The 21,702-nt window shown below is 37.9% G+C and overlaps 4 protein-coding genes and 1 pseudogene across 4 annotated transcripts; 2 read left to right on the plus strand and 3 right to left on the minus strand.

The window, feature by feature from the left end:
• Nucleotides 1-2,692: 2,692 nt before the first annotated feature.
• Nucleotides 2,693-4,509, minus strand: LOC132862498 (transcription factor HES-5-like; annotated as a pseudogene).
• A 659-nt stretch (nucleotides 4,510-5,168) lies between these two features.
• Nucleotides 5,169-5,845, plus strand: LOC132862322 (transcription factor HES-5-like). Its single transcript, XM_060894287.1, has 2 exons — nucleotides 5,169-5,289; nucleotides 5,402-5,845. Exons 1-2 carry the CDS (start codon nucleotides 5,227-5,229, stop codon nucleotides 5,819-5,821), a joined length of 483 nt encoding a protein of 160 aa, XP_060750270.1. The 5' UTR covers nucleotides 5,169-5,226; the 3' UTR covers nucleotides 5,822-5,845.
• A 3,339-nt stretch (nucleotides 5,846-9,184) lies between these two features.
• On the minus strand, nucleotides 9,185-10,391 carry LOC132862172 (transcription factor HES-5-like). The gene is made up of 2 exons (XM_060894064.1): nucleotides 10,182-10,391; nucleotides 9,185-10,069 (listed from the first exon to the last, which is right to left on the minus strand). Exons 1-2 carry the CDS (start codon nucleotides 10,242-10,244, stop codon nucleotides 9,650-9,652), a joined length of 483 nt encoding a protein of 160 aa, XP_060750047.1. The 5' UTR covers nucleotides 10,245-10,391; the 3' UTR covers nucleotides 9,185-9,649.
• A 3,513-nt stretch (nucleotides 10,392-13,904) lies between these two features.
• her12 (hairy-related 12) lies at nucleotides 13,905-14,912 on the plus strand. The gene is made up of 2 exons (XM_060894065.1): nucleotides 13,905-14,194; nucleotides 14,310-14,912. Exons 1-2 carry the CDS (start codon nucleotides 14,126-14,128, stop codon nucleotides 14,700-14,702), a joined length of 462 nt encoding a protein of 153 aa, XP_060750048.1. The 5' UTR covers nucleotides 13,905-14,125; the 3' UTR covers nucleotides 14,703-14,912.
• Nucleotides 14,913-17,237: 2,325 nt separating this feature from the next.
• Nucleotides 17,238-21,481, minus strand: LOC132862499 (taste receptor type 1 member 1). Its single transcript, XM_060894540.1, has 7 exons — nucleotides 21,291-21,481; nucleotides 20,922-21,201; nucleotides 19,543-20,283; nucleotides 19,196-19,390; nucleotides 18,856-18,976; nucleotides 18,101-18,471; nucleotides 17,238-17,998 (listed from the first exon to the last, which is right to left on the minus strand). Exons 1-7 carry the CDS (start codon nucleotides 21,479-21,481, stop codon nucleotides 17,447-17,449), a joined length of 2,451 nt encoding a protein of 816 aa, XP_060750523.1. The 3' UTR covers nucleotides 17,238-17,446.
• Nucleotides 21,482-21,702: the final 221 nt, after the last annotated feature.

A 21,702-nucleotide genomic window follows, 5' to 3' on the forward strand; every position in this document is an offset into this window, starting at 1 on the left:
TTGGCAGTAATATAATTCCAACCTATTTGGGTAAATACACAAAAAATGATCTGAGTGAAGATGGTAATTTTAGGCTTGCAAAGTTAACAACCAAGTAAAATGAACACATTTGTAGAAAGTATATGGTGAGAATCAAGGCCTGTAACCCTCAAGTCTACAGGTGTATAAATGAGATGTCTGTAATTCACACTGGAGAAGAGTGTCTGCCAAATGCCAAAATTGTAAATGTCTAATTCTGAGAGTTTTTCCTGTGGGTACATCTGCTGCATTTAATGAGGCACACGTCTATTTGTTGCTGAGGTTGTGATTGGGGAGAGTGTGGAAAAGCTCTGGAGTGTGCAGTCTCAGTCCTGTATTATTTGGCCAGGACTGACTTCAATTGTATGCACACTTCATGCAGTCAATGCTGTAACAATGGTGCTGGTGATGGTCCTGGTGGTATTCAGGTTACCCAACGTGCCATGAAAATTCTTTTTAGACACTAAGATTTTTCAAGAATGTTCCTTTCTATTGTAAAAAAAAGAAAAAGTTCACAAATATGTTGGATATGAAGCTCATTTTTAAATACTCGTACCCTGTGTATGTTATAGTGATGCACACACTCACTACAACACACAAAGCTGTGCATCTGCTGCTATGAGATGGTCTTATTGTTTTCTGATTAGTACACACTTAAATGAGCATGTGACTGAAACGTTTTTTTTTACTACTGAGCAGCTCTGTGTGTGTGTGTGTGTGTGTGTGTGTGTGTGTGTGTGTGTGTGTGTGTGTGTGTGTGTGTGTTAGAGAGAAGTGTGTGAGAAAGTGGAGATACTGACATTCTGAAGTTTGATGTTCAGAATCATATATTTTATTAAAAAAAATTCTTCCTATTTTCAAATAAAGTATAGCCATATGTAGCTCCTATGAACTGAAATGCATATGATGCATATGAGTTCTGCTTTGTTTATGTACAGATGTAAATATCTCTTCCTGATGTACAGAAAAAGCAGTGTTGCCGGGGCATTAATAATCATTGTTAAAAATGTTTTGTTGATACATTTTAATTTTACAATTTAAAAAATCTAGGAGAATGACTAAATTTATACCAATATTAATTTAAACCCAACACAGTTTATCATTCATTTTCACATAAATGATGGCCTACTGGAATAAAAAATATTCAACAGTACAGAATCTAGGTTGGATATTTAAGTGTAGTAAAATAGGAATAACAGGCAGCTTTATGTCTCTTAACTGTAGTACTAAGACCACACTTTCTAGAGCATTCTAACACTTACCTCATTCATGAAATGAGAGCTGAAAAGTAGTGTGCTGTTGGTTTTTGACCATTAGCTGATGGTTAAAATCAATCACAGAGACACACGCCTGTTGTTAATGCACTGATGGCTTACGGCTGTCTGGTCTGTATGTACAAGGAAGCAGCATGAACTATACACTAAGTCCTGCTCTGAAAACAACAATCACAGCTTACAGTACCAAAACCACTGGGCAACCCACTGTAATTTCAACATGGCTATGACATATATCTTTATTAGTATTAGCAATTCTGTTTAGATGCTAACTGCATTTCATTGGCCCTGTACATGTAGTCTGCACAATTACTAAAATGTTTAATCCAATGTAATCTAATCTAATCTGATCTAATCATGCAATATCTTTGTGTATTATGTGGTTTATACATGGTTTTCCATTCAAACATGAGGTCTCTGTATTAGATGACATCTCCTGTGATCCATAGCTATCACATCATCATATGATGTGCTAGGCTTGTGGTTAAGGTGTTGTACTGCTGATTGGAAGGTTGAGTTTGAATCCCAGGTCTACCAAGTTGCCACTGCTGGGCCCCTGAGAAAGGCCCTTAACCCTCAATTACTCAGTTGTGTAAAATAAGATGAAATGTAAGTCACTCTGGATAAAGGCATCTGTCAAATGCCATAAATGTAAATATAAATCACATAGCACAACTATTTTCCAGTTAACCTTAAAGGATGTGGATTATAAACTTAAATGTTTTAATAATTAACAACCCAGAAATAAATAGCAACTTTATTATATGTTTCAGTTTATTGATTTCTGGAGTCATGTACAGTATGTGTTTAGGATGTTTAGATGAACAGCATGAACTTTGGGTCTTTACCTTAATTTACTGAGATAGATTAGACTGCATTCTTCACAATGTTCAGTTGTATGAAATAGACATATATTTCATAGATATATTTAGTAACACAGGCTCTAACATGAATTTAGTACTGTATAACATGTGTGTTCTATGTACTGTATATAATGATAAAGCTAAATGTATAAGTTGGATTAATGTGGACATGAAGATCAGAAGATTATTGCAAACCCTTCCAAGAACAAAAGATCTTGAACAATTCTAAATTCTGTAGTGATGGTAAGGACCACACAAATGTATGTGAGTGAGTGATTGAAAAATGTCAATCGAAGAAAAAAACAGAATAATTCATAGACATTATTTTGATTGCATCATTGCAGTTTATTTTCAGTATCTCTTTGTGTACTCATAATGGAGTAACATAACATCCAACGCCTTTACTGAAGGCAAAGTAACTTCCAGTTTGAAAATTTAAAAAGGATAATGAACTCATTAAGTATAGCATCTTACTCCACTGGAGTACAAATAGATTAGGAAATGTCACAGACATTTTGCTCTCAGGGGCCCAAATTAGTATTTTCTTACACAGTAAGTGAGGTCATATAAAAACTAGTAAAGGTTTGATTGCTTGAATATTCAAACATTCTGCAAATACAGAGCATTTATCCCCAATATGGGTTTCGATAATAAACTCTCTCAATGAGTGTAATAATTCCTCTTGCATAATAAGAAGATGGTTTTGCAGCTCAGTAATTCTGAATTAAAAAATACCTTCTTTTGCTTCCTCATAATGAAAGCAACTTGTCATATTTTTCATATGAAAAACTGTAAAAACATCAAAGTTTAAAAAATATATATATTTGAAATAAGCAGCAAACCATCTTGCATAGTAAGAATGTGGAAAAGTAATAAACAAAATCTTCACATGCTTTTCCAATATGAAAGCAACTTGCCATATTCTGTCTATGTAAAATTGGACAAGAATATTCATACACATTTAGGAAATTGTAGTTAATGCCAATGTGGCATTTGTAAGCTAGGTTCCTAATGGTAAAGTGTCCACGTGGCTCTACCAGGGTCTCCAGAGACCACTGCAGACTGGAGTCTCCTCTTTGCTGATGATCTGGCAGGCTGGAGAACTGAGCTGAGGAACGACACTTCTGCTCTTCTCCGTGGAAGGCTGCATGGTGAGGAAGTGTCTCAGCAGTCTTCTCTGGGACTGAGTGTGTACTTGACACTGAGACAGGAAGTTGATGGCCTCCTGCACACACCTGCTGTAGCCTTCATCAGCTACAGTGGAGCAGCTCGACTCCTTGTGTGGCTGCTGCTGCTGTCTCAGGAAACAAAGTGTCATCTCCAGGATGTCGGCTTTCTCCTGTCTGGAATCTGGCTGTTGCTTTAGGAATTCTCCACCCAGCAGAGACTTGAGCTTCTCGATGCTGCTGTTAATACGTTCTCTACGCATCTTCTCCACTATCGGCTTTCTCAGCTACAGACACAACAGAAAGATTTGTTAAAACTCTGTTCGACCAAATAAATATTCTAATGTTGTTCAAGTCAGAAATGACACTGTACACAATATCATGGTTTAGTATATTTACCTTATTAGTAAGTGGAATAAGGTGGTTGGAGTTGATGATTGATGCAGTTATTGTAGGAGCCATGGCTGTGTTTCTTCTGTTGCTGTCTGTGAGGAGAACATCTGAGCTGTGCTGAGCTCTCTCTCACTCCCTCCTCTATTTATACTTTCTAATCTCCATATGAATGTGTGAGTCCTGGGTTTGCTGGAGGTTCTCACAGTCTGCAGCCAATGAGAGAGTTGGGAGGAGACAAAAGACCAGAGGACTTACCATATGCTCAATGAAGTGCGTATTACTCAGGAAACAATGAGTCCATCTCTGGACAGCAGGTGGACAGCTCTCTCTCTCTATTTCTGTGCATGTGTGTGTGTGTGTGTGTGTGTGTGTGTGTGTGTTGAAAAGTGAATATTCTGATGTTAAGTTTAAGATTCACAGTATACATGTGTGCAAATATCTTCAGTCAAATGTTTTGAAGCAAAAATTTAAATCCATAATTAATTAGCTTATGAGTAACTATTTGAAGTTACTTTAAAGACACATTGAAGACGGACAGATTTGAGGAATAGAAAAGAAAGGAAAAGAAATAGCTGTTTTTATTGCAAGATATTGTATAAATGATAATCTTCATGTTCTTGCAGGACTTTAGCAAGACGTTTATCAGGATTTATCACTAGAGCAGTAAGTACATAAAGTGTGCATACAACTAAAGTTGGTCCCAGATGAATAATACAGGACAGAGACTGCAGTCTCCAGAGCTTTCCCACACTCTCTTAAGAGCTGAATAGACGTGTGCCTTAATAAGTGGACCATGTGTCTAAAGAACTCAGAAAAAACTCTCAGGATCAGACAGTTTGTATAGATATGTGCACTTCACTTGTGGGAAAACATACAATTAGCCTTATCAAAGAGACTGAGATCAACAGTAATTGATAAACCAGTTTTGTATGAAGTTAAAGATTCCTGAAATACACAGTGAAATTTCTGCCTGTAGGAAAGAGTGACAAAAAGGGCTATGCAGCCCTGCAGAATTGTACATGCACAATAAATCATAGCATTTAGAAACATATAAAATGCACAAAATATCTATTTTTAGAGAAAGCAGTATGGAGGAAAAGTTTCAGAAATTAAAATATAGTTTCTTTCATGAAAAAACATTTTAAACTGTGAGCTGAACTTAAGAAAGTGGTGACACGTGCATTGTGCATGGACACGTGCTCATAATGTGAGAAAGCTGGTTTTCAGTCGAGGTCTCCACTTTCCCATAGAACTCCCTTTCAGACACCTGCTGTCCAGAGATGGACTCATTGATTCCTGAATAATACACACTTCACTGAGCATGTGGTCAGTTCTCTGGTGTTTAGTCCCTTCCAAGCTCTCTCATTGGCTGCAGACTGTGAGAACCTCCAGCAGACCCAGGACTCACACATTCATATGGAGATTAGAGAGTATAAATAGAGGATGGAGTGAGAGAGAGCTCAGCACAGCTCAGATGTTCTCCTCACAGACAGCAACAGAAGAAACACAGCCATGGCTCCTACAATCACTGCATCAATCATCAACTCCAACCACCTTATTCCACTTACTAATAAGGTAAATATACTAAACCATGATATTGTGTACAGTGTCATTTCTGACTTGAACAACATTTGAATATTTATTTGGTCGAACAGAGTTTTAACAAATCTTTCTGTTGTGTCTGTAGCTGAGAAAGCCGATAGTGGAGAAGATGCGTAGAGAACGTATCAACAGCAGCATCGAGAAGCTCAAGTCTCTGCTGGGTGGAGAATTCCTAAAGCAACAGCCAGATTCCAGACAGGAGAAAGCCGACATCCTGGAGATGACACTTTGTTTCCTGAGACAGCAGCAGCAGCCACACAAGGAGTCGAGCTGCTCCACTGTAGCTGATGAAGGCTACAGCAGGTGTGTGCAGGAGGCCATCAACTTCCTGTCTCAGTGTCAAGTACACACTCAGTCCCAGAGAAGACTGCTGAGACACTTCCTCACCATGCAGCCTTCCATGGAGAAGTGCAGAAGTGTAGTTCCTCAGCTCAGCTCTCCAGCCTGCCAGATCAGCAGCAAAGAGGAGACTCCAGTCTGCAGTGGTCTCTGGAGACCCTGGTAGAGCCACATGGACACTTTACCATTAGGAAACTAGCTTACAAATGTCACATTGGCATTAACTATGATTTTCCTAAATGTGTATGAATATTTTTGTCCAATTTTACATGGACAGAATATGACAAGTTGCTTTCATATTGGAAAAGCATGTGAAGATTTTGTTTATTACTTTTCCACATTCTTACTATGCAAGATGGTTTGCTGCTTATTTAAATTTTTTTTAAACTGTTTTTACAGTTTTTCATATGAAAAATATAAGTTGCTTTCATTATGAGGAAGCAAAGGAAGGTATTTTTAATTCTGAGTTATTGAGTTGTTCGAAACAATTCCACCGCTTTTTATGCAAGAGGAATTATTACACTCATTGTTTATTATTTTTGCTTTCATACTGAAAAAGCGAAGATTTGTGAAGATTTGTTCATTACTCTGCCATATTCTTACTATGCAAGAAGAACTATTGCATCCTTCATAGATGTTTTAAACTTTGAGTGTATAACGATACAGAAAGAAATATTCGGTATTAACGTCTACCACATTTACGATACAATTAAAATTCTGCTTTAGTTTAGTTAAAGCTTTTGTTCACTTTTATATAAAGCAAAATGAATGATGTAAACATTTAATTATGAAATGTCTGTGAAATTCCCTATAATGTCAATCTTCTTTGGAGTGAAATTGCTTTTTTTGATTGTGCAGAAAATGCAATGTTATTTCTAAATGTAGAAATCCCCATTGTGGAAACTGATGTGAGTTTGCCTTCAGTGAAGGTGATCAATGTATTTTAAGGAAACTGAATTTCTATTGGCAGAAATGTTATGAAAATAAATCAAAACGACATAATCACTATAAGCTCACTCTCATTGATTGAAACAAACACGGCATAATTTTATGTGTTAAGAAGAAGTTCAGGATGAAATGACGCACCATAAGGTCAAGAAAGCAAAACTGGCCATGCTCTCAGGATGGAAATATGCCATACTTTCTCTCTGCGCCTTCAAATGTTAAATGGCAAAAATCCTAATTAAGCCAATTTTACACTATTCCCTCCAAAGTGATGAATGCTTAAGTAAGAGTACATACTTGTTTAAGTACACCTGTCCAAGAGACACTATGAGAAACACACAAGAAAATGATGTTATGCAAGACATTTTCTTCACGGTGCGTTAGTCATTTGATGCGTTTAAGAATACTGCTTTATCCTGGTCAAGGTCATGGTGGATCTGGAGCCAACTGCATAAACTGTGGATATGAGGTGGGAATACACCCATAATGAGTTGACATGGGTGAGTGTGGTATAGAGTGTGTGAGAAAGTGGATATCCCGCTGTATCATAGCTGCCCCTGTACTCTGACCCCAACCTCCTCAGTTGGGGTATGTGAAGAAAAGTATTCCACTGTGCTGTAATGTATATGTGGTGATAATAAAGGCTTCTATGCCCCCGTTCTTCTTTTTCTCTTCTTCTTTTATGTGCAATAAGCTACGTAGAACACGATGTGTTATGTTAAATATGGTAACAGTACAGAAAGACCAATCGTTACAAAATGGAAAGTGATGTACCAAACGTGATGTGTGTTACATGTAGTAACAGTAAAAGGGCTCTGTGTGCAGAACGTCAATGAAATAACAAGTCTTTATGGAATTCTAATCTTTAAGATGGACATGTCTGTGTTGAAGAGTCTGATAACCTGAGCGAATAATGTCCTCCTGAGTCTTTCCTTTTTAGTCATCAAACTTCACAAGCACTTCAGCAACAGGCTGAACAGACAGTTACTGTGGTGGGTTTGAGTCTAGGGTCTAGACCTGAGCAGGATCACGTACTGACTTTGGTATCAGGTGTGACAATGAGTCCTGGAACACCAGACTCACTGGTGACAACTGGCTGAGACAGATGGTAACCTGAGGCTGTGGGGCTGTCCTAGCTGATAAAGGAGTGGGTATGGATTAGAACGAATTTGTTTGTGTCAGAAATGGCTGAGACTATTCCCTACCTGGTCACAAGGGGGGCATTCTGGCAGGTTTTGTGTCTTGTCCCACCTGTGATTGCCCCAGCCTATCCTTAATCCGTTCCTGCCTCTGCACACACACCTGTTCCTTATGTTTCAATGATTGTTCTCCTTATTTATACAAGTTGTCTTGTGTCTTGTCGCTTTGTGTGTTGTCTCTTGTTTGTTGTCCCTGGCTTTCTTACTCGGTTTGTTGTTGTTGTTGTTGTTGTTGTTGTTGTTGTTGTTGTTGTTTCTCTGTTTTGTGTTCCTTGTGTTTCCAGCCTTTTGTAATTTTCCTAATAAACCCCTTTTTTATATTATTCCTGCATATGGGTCTGAATTATTTCTGTGAAGACAAACCCTGTTCCCTGACAGTTTGTTTGTTAGCTTTTCCATTCACAGTTTTAGACTTTAACATTTGATTCACTTGAAATTATAAATCACTTTCTTGACAGCACAGAAGCAAACAAAATATGAAAAATTTGCTTTTGAGTCTAAATTAAAGTTTTTCTTTAAATAAAAATGTTGAAATACAGCAAGTCTGATGGTACTATTTAGGTGAATGTTGAATATTATCAGATTTTTGTGACTACACTATATATTTATATGTATATACTGTACTGTGTTCTTTAACTGGCTGTAAAAGGTTTTTAGTATTTGTATTTTATCCACCTACTGTTATTCTGGTATTTGGTAAAATTTGCACTGATGTTCTACAATGATACTGATGGATTATTTGTCTCAATAGATGTATTTGAAAATTATTAGCCCTATTTACAGACTATCAGAAATCCAAACCCTCAAACCTGACCCAAGAGTGAGAGGGATGGCATTAATGTTCTGACACTATTCAGTCCTAAGAGCCTGGGTGCTCATGACTGGAGAACTGGAGTATTTTCAGCTGCTTTGTAATGTAGGATGTGTTTGCAGTTGCAAAGATGCATTGGTTGGCTTGATGTGTCTCTGAGGAAGCATGTGTTAGCATGTATCACTTTCCCCTGCTGACGTTGCTGTGATAACAGAGAGTTAGCTAGTGGATGGGACTTGGCAAATGACTACAGATGGAGTTAGAGGGGTAAAATTATATGTATATGTTTTGAATATGAAGGAATACAATTTATAAATTTTATATTGTGTGTTCAATGGATTTGCATGCAATGAAAATAAAAGTTAGTATAAATAGAAATATGACCAAAGAAGATTGTCATTTGTATCATTAGATTTTATTTTATAGAATATACTGAAACAATGACTTTGCATTAAGACAACATTTATGGCCTGCAAGGAAGCCTAATTCAAGTTATTTCCAGGGTGGACAACTGCAATTTCACAATTAACACACAGCTAATATAGCTAAAGGAAAAAAGAACATGCCAAAACATACATATGTTATTACTGATGTACAGGATACAGAGATATTTTACTGTAAATGGTAAAACAGCTTCTATATAACTTCTATATATTATAAAAGAACAATCAATTGTTCAAATAAAATCCCTAATGACCTGTATGAATTTCATATAGATGCTTTCTTACACAGTAAGAATTATATTAAAAGAAGAAGCAAAAGCTTTCATTGAATGAAATGAGACTTCAAATATTCTGCAAATGCAGAGACCTTATACCCAACGTGGGATTTCTTTACATTACAATTTTAGAAAATCTTTGCAGAAAATTCTTCTTGGTTTCCAAAATGCATAGTGATGTAAGCATCTACACATGCTTTCCAAAACTGAAAGCAACTTGTTATATTCTGTTCATGTAAAATTACACATTTAGGAAATTGTAGTTAATGCCAATGTGACATTTGTAAGCTAGTTTCCTAATGGTAAAGTGTCCATGTGGCTCTACCAGGGTCTCCAGAGACCACTGCAGACTGGAGTCTCCTCTTTGCTGCTGATCTGGCAGGCTGGAGAGCTGAGCTGAGGAACGACACTTCTGCTCTTCTCCATGGAAGGCTGCATGGTGAGGAAGTGTCTCAGCAGTCTTCTCTGGGACTGAGTGTGTACTTGACACTGAGACAGGAAGTTGATGGCCTCCTGCACACACCTGCTGTAGCCTTCATCAGCTACAGTGGAGCAGCTCGACTCCTTGTGTGGCTGCTGCTGCTGTCTCAGGAAACAAAGTGTCATCTCCAGGATGTCGGCTTTCTCCTGTCTGGAATCTGGCTGTTGCTTTAGGAATTCTCCACCCAGCAGAGACTTGAGCTTCTCGATGCTGCTGTTGATACGTTCTCTACGCATCTTCTCCACTATCGGCTTTCTCAGCTACAGACACAACAGAAAGATTTGTTAAAACTCTGTTCGACCAAATAAATATTCTAATGTTGTTCAAGTCAGAAATGACACTGTACACAATATCATGGTTTAGTATATTTACCTTATTAGTAAGTGGAATAAGGTGGTTGGAGTTGATGATTGATGCAGTGATTGTAGGAGCCATGGCTGTGTTTCTTCTGTTGCTGTCTGTGAGGAGAACATCTGAGCTGTGCTGAGCTCTCTCTCACTCCCTCCTCTATTTATACTCTCTAATCTCCATATGAATGTGTGAGTCCTGGGTTTGCTGGAGGTTCTCACAGTCTGCAGCCAATGAGAGAGCTCAGATGGGACTAAACACCAGAGAACTGACCACATGCTCAATGAAGTGTGTATTACTCAGGAAACAATGAGTCCATCTCTGGACAGCAGGTAGACAGCTGGTTGAATGGAAGAGAGTTTGTGGGAAAGTGAAGATTCCACCACTTTCGGACCAATATGAGATGAGTGTGTGTGCACTAACTTTCCACCATGTGCTTTCAACAAATAAGATGCATACTGACATAGATAGATTACATAGATGGAACTGTTTACATAGTACATTAAAGAATTATTCAGATCTTAATAACTTTTAGGTTTATTGAACACTTTGTCCAAGTAATAATCATGCCATGATAACTTTAATTTGCAACAGGGCATACTGAACAGTATATCTACCTATACATTAGTAAAAAAGTTACTATTAGTACAGGTACTATAACATTAAATACCTATTACTAAAGAATACATTTTTCTGATTGAGAAAGCCAATAGTAAAAGAAATGTACATCGGATTGAGACTGCTGCTCTGGCTATGTATCCCAGGTCAAAAAGTTTGACCCTCATGATATAAATGGCATAAATACTTTCTTGAAATCAATATTTTCAGATCCATTGACAAGTGCTGAATTATAGTATGAAATGAGTGAGGTTTATGTAATTTGTACTACATTGGTTTAATTTAAGATTAAGGTCAAATTCTGCAAATCTGAATAAATTCAGATGACGATCTGATTAAATGCATTTAAAAATAACCTTATGATATAGAATTTAGATAAATATATTAATCCTATTTTCTTTAATTCACAACATTTTTAGCATTGTCATATTTTATATAAAGAACCATTACACTGTGTCTGGTATTTAAAGCTCTGCATATGTCATTAAAGAATGTTAGAAATCTTGGGAAAGGCTTGGGAACATATCAGCTCCCTGAGTCCAGATGGTCTTTCAGTGTAAAGCTTCCCTTAATAAAGGGAGATCTAACACCGTGGCTAATGTGATGTGTAACAAGACACACTTCTTTTGTCTCCTTATTGAGGGTAGACTGTGGGAAAGGGAAGAACGGCTTCTCACACAGACTTCTTGGAATCTCACTACATCGTTGTCTCTACACAACTGCATTTTATGGTTACACTTTCAGTTTGAACACAAAAGTATATAATCAATAAAGTGTATTTTAAATTTAAACAGGGGAAAAACCTTCAAAAGGTCTCAAATTGACCAATGATTTAACCTGTATCCTAAAAAATATGTTTAATGTAAACTGTTTATTTTTATGTAAATAAATTAATTCCAAATGAAAATTTACATTTGTGTATACAGATTGGGCCTGAAGCATCCACCTGGACATTTATAGTGTATGTAGCCAAACAGTTTACCAGTTACCATTTCTGATGGATCAGTCAAAGCACTAGTGTGCTTCTGGGGTTTTGTAGTCTGTGACACTGAGAATTTCAACAAAGGACCTTGGCATTGGAATGACCCACCTGTTGTTTGTGCATAATAAGGACCAATATGGGGGTGGGGGTGGGGGCGGCAAGAGAACAATCATGCTGTCTTTTAATGTAGTACATCCTATATATATATATATATATATATATATATATATATATATATATATATATATATATATATATGTGTGTGTGTGTATAAAAATGGCGCATATATGTATGTATATAACTGTTCATACAATCTATCTCATACGTGTCCATAAGAAGTGGATTAGTGGTTAGCATATGGGGTTTGATTCCTGCTCTGTGTCTGTGGACTTTTTGTATTATCATATCTACAAGTACTGCATTATCAGAACTGTCAGTCATCACATCATCCGTATATGTTACACACACTACTGCTGCTGCATACTGCACAAATGCATAATATTGCACAATATTGTTATTTGCACAACCATGCACTTCTCACACTTTATGCACATAAGTGCTCATAATATGTTCTGTATTCATATTTAACACTCATCTATATTGTATCACACTTGTATAGTCTGTATTATCTTGTCTTGTATAGTATAATGTTATTTATGTCTGTACTTTTGAGTCACGAACAGCTGATTCTGATCCCTGTTTTAGGGGTTTCTTCACCCAAGTTTCCGCCTCACAATTGTTACGGGCTGACTGGCATCTCTAAACTGTTTATAGCATGCATGCTATAAACATGCCATACACGCATGCGCCATGCCATATCGATATCAAGGTTTCATTATAATTCTTAATTATTTAAAGCAGTTCTATCAATCAAACTGGAACCAAATGATCACTACTTTTAAATACAATTCAAACTTATTTTATTTGGTTACACCTTCTATACGCAGGCAAATACCAAACTGAGTGCTGAATTCTGATAAACTAATTTGTCTTCTGGATAAGTTTATAAAATTTATTGTGAATTTGCATCTTGATCAATAGTAGTGATGAATCACAGGACAGTAAAGCTTTAACAGCAAGCCTAGAATTTTCCCACACAGCCGTGTGTGCTTCACGTGAAACAAAAGACTCCCTATGAGTAAGCAGACGTTCAGTGTGGTGGCACGTGGGAGGCACATGCACAAGTCTTAGGGCGGATGCCAGGATCCCTGAACAGCAGCACAACTCGCACGTGCTACTTTTAACAGCAATCTATCACCGATGGAGCCGAAACAAAAGCGCTCAGACAATCCTAGCGTTATTTGTCTCAAACGTGTGTTATTGCATTAAATCCCCACTCGTGCCGCGCATAGTTTATAAAATTTACAGTTTCCTGTCTGAGTGTCAGATCCGGAAGCAGGCACGTGAGTGTCACAGAGCCCTAACTTTTATCCTTGTATCCTAAATGTCTCGCGCGGTGTAAAAAGCATGATTTAATACTATATTTATTATGCTTATGGGGCAAGAGATATGTTTATAAAATCCGCCTAATAACAACTAGTTCAAAGTTTTTTTTTGTTTTTTTTAGTAGCCAAATCTAGATAAAGCGAGTAAAACTGATGAGGCTTTGTGTTTGAAGTTGCGCTCGAGCCTCTTTAATGTGCACACTTCAACCACGTGCCATTATCACAACCACGTGCCATTATCACACCCACGTGTTAGTCACGCTCCCGTAAACTAAGTGTTAGAATGTTGTAGTCTATAGGACATGAAAGGAAATTACTGCTCTTGCTCTCGGTGTCTCACTTTAAAAATCGTACTAGGTCTTAAAAATTGTATTGCACTTATGGAGGTACTGTATCTTATATAGCAGGTATTATACACACAAGCAGGGAAAAAATGCACTAGAAATGAAACCATCAATACTTGAATTGATTAAAAAGAGAAACCTAGAGCTAGTCGTGAACAAAATGTCCTATATATATATATGTCCTATATAATGTCCTAATAGTCCTATATTTAGTTCATATAAGCACAAGTCTAGATGGAGAGTATATTCAGAAATCTTTAAAATAATCCTGTTTATCTTTAGAAATCATCCAAATGTCCAGAAACATTCCCAGAACCTGTGAGAAAGATAATACCAGCGGCACGCCTCTGATGCCTTGGGAAACTTTCACCCAGCAGAAGACAAGCAGCCGACTAGCCATAAAGTGAATGTCTGCTATTGTTGTGGTGAGCCAACCCCTCTGCTCTAGGAGTGTGGGAAAAGCAATCCAGCACAAGCCACATGCCTTTGTAATGGAAATGACCAACTATAAATACAGGGCACTGACCCTCACAAAGTCCTGAAACTCACTTTGCAGCCCAGGAAGAGACAGAGACCAGCATGGCTCCACGCTCAGTTATAATTTCCACCTTTGGCCATCAGAGATTTTCTGAAAAGGACAAATTTAAGGTAGTTTTTTTTTCTTTTTAGTTGTTATAACTTTTGTACTTAAAATCTATTTTTAGATTGTTTAAGTTCTGTCTTAAATTTTGTTCTAACCAAATGCTGACTTTTCTACTTACAGCTGAAAAAGCCAATGATAGAAAAAATGCGTAGAGACCGCATCAACAATTGCATCGATCAGCTGAAGAAGCTGTTGGAGAAGGAACTCTACAGCCAAGACCCAAACACCAAGTTGGAGAAAGCTGACATCTTGGAAATGACTGTCAGCTTTCTGAAGCAGCAGCAGAGACTTCCAGGAGCACTGGCTCAGAGAGACTATAACCAAGGCTACTCTCAGTGCTGGAAGGAGTCCCTACATTTCCTTAACATCCACTCCAACAGAGGACAATCTTCCCAGGAGGTCCAAGAGGTCTACCAGAGATCCAACACAGAGCTCAACAATAGGTCGTCAGTGCACAGTTCCAAACACAACAGTGCCGCTCAACCTGCCAGACCTGTTTGGAGGCCCTGGTAGAACCTTGGAGGACTGACCATCCCTGAGGAACAGTGACGTTCATGTCCCTCAAGAAAGTAGGAGATATTAATTTCCAGGATTTAAGTTTTGCTATCATATTGATTGGTAAAACCTTGTGATTTTTGTTTCGTCAGTGAGATGAAAAACTTTAAAGACTGTGGCTTTATTATATATAGCTTTTTGGCTCTTAATGTGATGTTTCCCCCATGTACCATTTTCTCATTTTTATTACCTTCTTTTTACTTTTATTTTTTAGAGTGAAAGGTTAGTACATGGTTTGTGTGATGTCTGTGTGTTTAATTACAGTTTACTCCAGTGGAGTCTATATGGTATGCAAATCAGATCTATGAATTTGTGTTGTATTTCCAGGTGTTTTGGAGAATATTTCTCATTGTGTGGCAAATGCAGTACACTTTTTGCAAATTACAATTAAGGCAAACTTTTAATGATGGATCCAATCCTTTGTGTGTATTTCTGTGTATGCTAATGTGTGCATATATGTACTTGTTTTGTGTTTTAACATATTTTTATCATTCCTTTTGTATGGGCAAGCTCTTATATCTTTGTTAATAAAGTTTTATTTTTCAAATAAAATATTCACTGTCTGGAATTCATTTTATATGAAATTGGATATGTTTTGGATATTTATTACCTGGATAAAATGAATCATTTGGTTTTGCAGGATTGAGATTTTACTTAAATCTCAGCTGTCGCATTTCTTGAGAATAGCATGTGCTGGTCCAACATTTGCAGGAACTTTATTCATTTCAGCCACATATATATCTAAACAAGAAATCTCCCTTTTTGCTCAAGGTCCTTCTCCTCTGACCCCCAGCCATTTACCTCTCATAATGCAATCTGGTTTTTAAGAACTACATAATGGATTATATTAGGATTTATTTCCTTACAACTGAAAACACCTCACAACATCCTTTCAGTCCCTTAACCTGGCACTACTAGCCTAAGTACAGATGTTGTCTCACATTCAGACTCTACCTTACAGGCATATATCTATTATTTTAGCCTTTTGAGAATATTACACACTGAATAGGAGAGTAGTGTGGGAAAGACACTCAATCAGCCTGCTCACAGGCTCCTCTGTCAATGGAGGCGACCACCTCTGCATTAAAAACTTGCCGGGGACCTCCTCTTTTCATTTTGTCATCAGCTTCTCTTGACTAAGTGCCTGTGTGTGTATATAGTGACAAATGGAGATGGATAAGGTAATATAGACTAAGATTATATGCTGTTTTCAGAGCCTGTACAAATCAGTGAAGCTTAAAACATCTGTTACGGCATTCTATGATATAAAAACCATGTTTAAAATGAAAACTCAGCTGTGGACTTGTGCATTAAGCTTTATAATTAACACATGATCTTAAAAGTTATCCAATATTTATTTTGTAATGAACTTGGCGGGGGGGCACGGTGGCTTAGTGGTTAGCACATTCGCCTCATGCCTCCAGGGTCGGGGGTTCGATTCCCACCTCCGCCTTGTGTGTGTGGAGTTTGCATGTTCTCCCTGTGCCTCGGGGGTTTCCTCTGGGTACTTCGTTTCCTCCCCCGGTCCAAAGACATGCATGGTAGGTTGATTGGCATCTCTGGTAAATTGTCCGTAGTGTGTGATTGCGTGAGTGAATGAGAGTGTGTGTGTGTGTGTGTGCCCTGTGATGGGTTGGCACTCCGTCCAGGGTGTATCCTGCCTTGATGCCCGATGACGCCTGAGATAGGCACAGGCTCCCAGTGACCCGAGGTAGTTCGGATAAGCGATAGAAAATGAGTGAGAGTGAGAGAGTGAACTTGGCATTTTTAGTTTAAACTTTTCTGGTTTTATTACCCACAATGCTATTTTACTACCTGCTTAGTGGTGCCAGTGGGAAATAACCCTTACTTCCAACTCATAAGGGCTGAACCCAATCATCCTCTCCATGCTGAATTCAGCACTCTGCAAAGTACAACGAGCAGCAGATTCTTATTCAATCAGTGCAGACGGAAAACTTTCGCAGGTTCTTCTTCCTGAAAGCTATCCGATTGTTTAACTCTGTCTAATTTATTCAGCTCTTTTCTAATTCTCTTTTGTAGTTTTTACCTGCACAGGTTTCTTCATGTTCCTCAGCTCATTTTTTCACATAATTTGACACATTATATATTGTACATATGTACAGTTTTATTTCTATTTTCTGAAGATATATTGTGTTTTGCCATTGTAGTCTTTGTTTGCTGCTCTAACAGTGAATTTTCTCCACTTTTATGTTATCTCTGAGTCCACTATTTGCTGTATGTATATTAATATGACACATCACTAAAATGGTGAATGTAAAAAAATAAGATGATGCTCTTTTGTTTTTAGGAGCTAATAACCTGAACATTCTACTTACGTTCAAACAACTTTTTCTCCTATCAAACAAAAACGATGGCAACAACCAACACATTAACACCAAAGTCACTATTCACATATACAGTATTTCAAATATTTCGTCATAAACATATTTAATGTGCTTGAGATTGTTTGTTCAAAACAGTTTGAAACCCGGAGCTTGGGACATGTGTTTGTTACATGTTTAATTATGCTGTAGCATGTGTTATTCATCTATTAAGTCTATTTACCATTAGACTACAAGCATATGCCAGGCAGATAAACTGGAAAAAATAAGACAAAGAGAACCAGCTGCCACGACAGTAAGATTTCATATATCTACCGTTTCTAAATAATGTACATTTCTAAATACGTTACAGCCAGAGTTTCACTGTTTAGCCATGGTATACATTTGAATACAGTTTTGAAAGTGGGCAGTCGTATTCTTTTTTGGTTGTAATATAATGATGTATACTTTAGGAAAAAAGTATCCACCAAGTATTCCAAGCACACTAAAAAGGACGGCAACCACCTCCAAAGCCATAGATAAAGTCCCTCTATTAACACTGTAGGTGGTGAAGAAAGTGATCCAGGAAATGATATAGATCATCAGACTGAATGTAATGCACTTGGCCTCACTGTAATTTGCTGGTAGGTCTTTACCCATGTAGCTCAAGCAAAAACATATTACAGTCAGTATAGACACATACAGAATTTGTGGAAGCATCACGACCATAGTTTTACTGCACTCTAATACAATGCTGTCAAAGTAGAAGTTATAGTCTGCTGAAGGGAGAGGTGTATTTAAGCTTGCACCGAGAACACAGATGAAGAACTCAACCAAAGTGGTGACCAGAATGAAGATATCAGGACCTCGGTTTTTGGCCCAGGTATCGTAGAACTTGGGAAGCTTTGCAGACCACTTGAATATGCACACCACCTGCAGGGAGAAAGCACAGAAGTGTTCTACTCAAGAAATGTAACTGTGAATCACAATCCTGTACACTCTGACCATGACTGACTTTCTAATTAACTCTCACACCTGGAAGGCACGGACAGTCATGCAGGTCAAGCAGATGTTGAAGCTGAAGATGAAGAGGGACTTTCTGAAGATACAGGATGCTCGAGAGGGCTTGCTGAAAAGGCACAACGAACTGCAGGCAGCTATGATCAGAGACAACAACATTAGCAGACATGTCCTACCACCTGCAGATTTAACAACAGGGGTGTTCAAGTTCAGAAGAAAGATAAGTGTAGTGCCCAGGGTGAGCAGTAGTGTCAGTGCCAGAAGGATCAAGAGAGCATTGCCCAAAAGATCATCCCATCGCAGGTAAAGAATGGTCCTCTGTAGACAGTCCTCACTCCCTGATGGAGACCATTGATCTTTGTTGCAGGGCTGGCAGCTGGTAGAGCCTGGTGTAAAGCAAGCAAAAGTTGGTATTTAAAGTAATTTCAAATATATGAATCTAGACCTCTCCTCTCCTCTCCTCTTCTCAGTATTAGTGAAGTCAAACCTGGACTACTAAACCATGTTGGCACCTTCAACCTGTCTGCACCAACTACAGCTTCCTCTGGTTGTAAAAAAAATACCCAGCACCCCCCAAACCCAACGTGATGGAGTGCTGAATGAGGTACATTATGTATAAATGGAGTTGCACAGCAATCCGTTGAAAACATCACCCTTGAAAACTGTGCAGTGCGCGCCATCTGGCGGTGATATTCTGAACTACACTTTGTCATCTTAAAATACACCTTAATAAAAAATGTGTAATTAAGAAAGAAAGTAAGTGTGTTCACCAGTTTTGTTGAGAAAAGTGGAAGCTGGACATTCTATACACTTGAAACAGCATTTGTGTTGTCCAATCTGCAGTTCTCTATTCCCATATGGACATTCTGGGGAACAACGTGACTCAGGCATCTGTGTAAGCAAAAATATACAATACTAATATAGCATACAATCCATTTGTTGCATGTTTGTGATGATTAATTATATTCAACCATATTGTAATTTACCTTTTTATTTACTAATGGGTATAAAATCATATAAATAAAAGATGCATATATATGTATACATATGTATACATAAAAGACATGTATATAAAAGACACATAGAGCTTATGTTTGAAACATGTCCCACCCACTGAATCTGTGAAGCGTCCACCTGAAGATTAGGTGGCTCTGAAATAAACGATCCCACCATTTTGAGGGACCATGTTTTATTAATCCATTGCCATGTAACAATGTCATATCCTGTTGGTGGGTTTCCATACTGATCAAAAAACAATGTTGTGTTTCTGATGGAAATCCGTACTTGCTTTAAATATTGTAAGAGCTGAAACAAAGAGAAAAAGAAATAACTGAATGATGAACGGTATGTCTTATAATGTGCTGTGTCTTATAAAGTTATGATAAATGGAGTTTAATAGAAAACGAAGCTAGAATCTAAACAAGAATAGAGATCCCTGAATCAAACATAAGACTGACCTGCCATGGTTGTATTTCGGTGTTTTGACATTTTTCATAATCACACCTGAGAGCTTGGTGCAGTGCTTGAGCCACTGCATATACTGCCCGATACACGTTAAACGAAGAGGAAATATCATATTCTGAGAGACTATGTTGTGCCATTCCGTATAGGTACGAATCCTGTAAGCATGGGAGACTCATTGCACTCAAACTGTTGCTTGTAGGCTTAGTTATGGCCTGTTTCACAAAATCTTGGAATCCATTAAAAATTGTGTATTTTACAGACACACCCAAGACAGTTCCAATTGTACTGATCCCTGGGATTTGAGACACTAATGTTGCCACTGACCAGTCCTCAGTACCGATCCACACCTTCCCTGTCACATTCTGCTCTATTACAAAGGGGAAAAACCCGCTGGCTATTCTCTTGCTAGAAAACACGACTATGGTATTCACTTTGGTTTTGATGATATTCTTGACAATGTTCTGCATCCGCTGCTGTGTGTCAGTGCCTAGTCTTGGAATCACAGCTTGATATGCGATGCAGATATTGTAATCTGAGGCTTGTTGTGACAGGCTCAACATTCCTTGCAGGCCGTATGAATTGTCACTGCCGAGAAGGGCGATCCAGGTCCAGTTGTATCTTACAAGAATCTCAAGCATGGCTTTCACCTGGTTTTTATCACTGGGAATGGTGCGAAAGAAAGATGGGTACAGCTGTCTGTTGCTCAGGAGTTCATTTGAAGCTTCATATGAGATCTGTAAAAATTAAGGAATAAAAATAAAACTAGTGAGACAGATAGGCCTGTATGTCCAATGCAACATATCCAAATTAAGGACAAAAAACTAATTTTAGAATTTAAAGGCTTTTTTTTATCCCCATAACTTCCCAAAAGACTTTTGTTCAGCATTTTGATTTCTTTTCACCTGTTATTATTAACCTCAACAGATTTTCTTCCAGGTTCCCTAGTTGTAGCTGTTGGTACTTTTACAAGGTTTGCAAAGACTGTGTTTGTAATTCTAGGTCGTGCTCAATCAGTTTTTTATTTTTTTATTTTGCTTGTTCATGCTCCTCTGGTAATTACTAACTGCATCCCTACAATCTCTCTCTCTCTCTCTCTCTCTCTCTCTCTCTCTCTCTCTCTCTCTCTCTCTCTCTCTCTCTCTCGCTCTCTCTCGCTCTCTCACCCAATAAAAGACTTAGGTCTGTTTAATAATAGGCTATAAAAATTATATTAATCACTAAAATATGTAACACTTGTTTTTAATGATCACTACGTAAATTAATAGTATTTTAATTCAAATTTAATAAAAAGATTAAAAAAGGTAATATGGTGTAATAATTGTTATATAATAGTTGTTATATGGCTGTAATAGTAACCATGGGTGCGCAGTACCTCAGGCATCAGAATACTACCAAGTGCAGCAGCTGAAATGAAGCAGTAGGTGCTGCTGTCTGGTCCAATGAGGGCAATTGCTCCAGACTTCATTTTCACTCTGTTATACTGCTGAGCTAAGAGATTAACCGTGCCCAGAATACTAGCTCGAAGCGAGCAAGTGTCATACACCTGGTAGCCTAGAATGACACCAGGCAGGAGTCTATTGTTGTTGTTGATCTCCTCCACAGCATAGCGCAGACCCTGCACCAAGAAGTAGCCATGGCTGTTTACTGTCCCTCTGCAAAATTCATAGCAGCTCATTAATGAAAACACAACATTTTATTATGAGCAGATTATTTCTGTAAGTCATATAAATAAATCAAATACCGGATACAGTCAGCCAGCTGAGGTTTAGTGGCGATGGTATAACCTACATTATGGAGGGGAAACATGCCATAGATGGTAATATTTCCTTCAAGCTGAAATCCAGTGCCATAACTGCGGCTCCACAAACACACCAACAGCAGAACCTTAAACAAAAGCCCTTCCATAGTGTGTTCTTTAGAGATCACACTCATTCTCTTCTTCCCCACACCCCATTCCCCTTTTCTACCTTCTGATGGATGAGGATTTGCATGTGCAAAAGTGTTATTGTTAATAAAACACTGGATTTGCATTAGTCCATTTGAATATTACCATTGTGTTTATCTGTTAAAGAAATAGTACATGCATTAAGAATTGGTACCTTCAGTTTAATGGAAAAGAAAGCGATATCACTGTCAAATAACCAAAACTTATT

This window comes from Tachysurus vachellii, chromosome 19, assembly GCF_030014155.1.
Source record: "Tachysurus vachellii isolate PV-2020 chromosome 19, HZAU_Pvac_v1, whole genome shotgun sequence".
Lineage (NCBI taxonomy): Eukaryota > Metazoa > Chordata > Actinopteri > Siluriformes > Bagridae > Tachysurus > Tachysurus vachellii.

Excerpts from the sequence above, each read along its gene's own strand:
- LOC132862322 (XM_060894287.1), top strand. The coding sequence starts at position 5,227 with ATGGCTCCTACAATCACTGCATCAATCATCAACTCCAACCACCTTATT. Across the intron at positions 5,290-5,401 it reads TTATTCCACTTACTAATAAG|CTGAGAAAGCCGATAGTGGA; the intron begins GTAAATATACTA and ends TTGTGTCTGTAG.
- LOC132862172 (XM_060894064.1), bottom strand. The coding sequence starts at position 10,244 with ATGGCTCCTACAATCACTGCATCAATCATCAACTCCAACCACCTTATT. Across the intron at positions 10,070-10,181 it reads TTATTCCACTTACTAATAAG|CTGAGAAAGCCGATAGTGGA; the intron begins GTAAATATACTA and ends TTGTGTCTGTAG.
- her12 (XM_060894065.1), top strand. The coding sequence starts at position 14,126 with ATGGCTCCACGCTCAGTTATAATTTCCACCTTTGGCCATCAGAGATTT. Across the intron at positions 14,195-14,309 it reads CTGAAAAGGACAAATTTAAG|CTGAAAAAGCCAATGATAGA; the intron begins GTAGTTTTTTTT and ends TTCTACTTACAG.
- LOC132862499 (XM_060894540.1), bottom strand. The coding sequence starts at position 21,481 with ATGAGTGTGATCTCTAAAGAACACACTATGGAAGGGCTTTTGTTTAAG. Across the intron at positions 21,202-21,290 it reads CAGCTGGCTGACTGTATCCG|AGGGACAGTAAACAGCCATG; the intron begins GTATTTGATTTA and ends TGAATTTTGCAG. Across the intron at positions 20,284-20,921 it reads GTAGTATTCTGATGCCTGAG|ATCTCATATGAAGCTTCAAA; the intron begins GTACTGCGCACC and ends TAATTTTTACAG.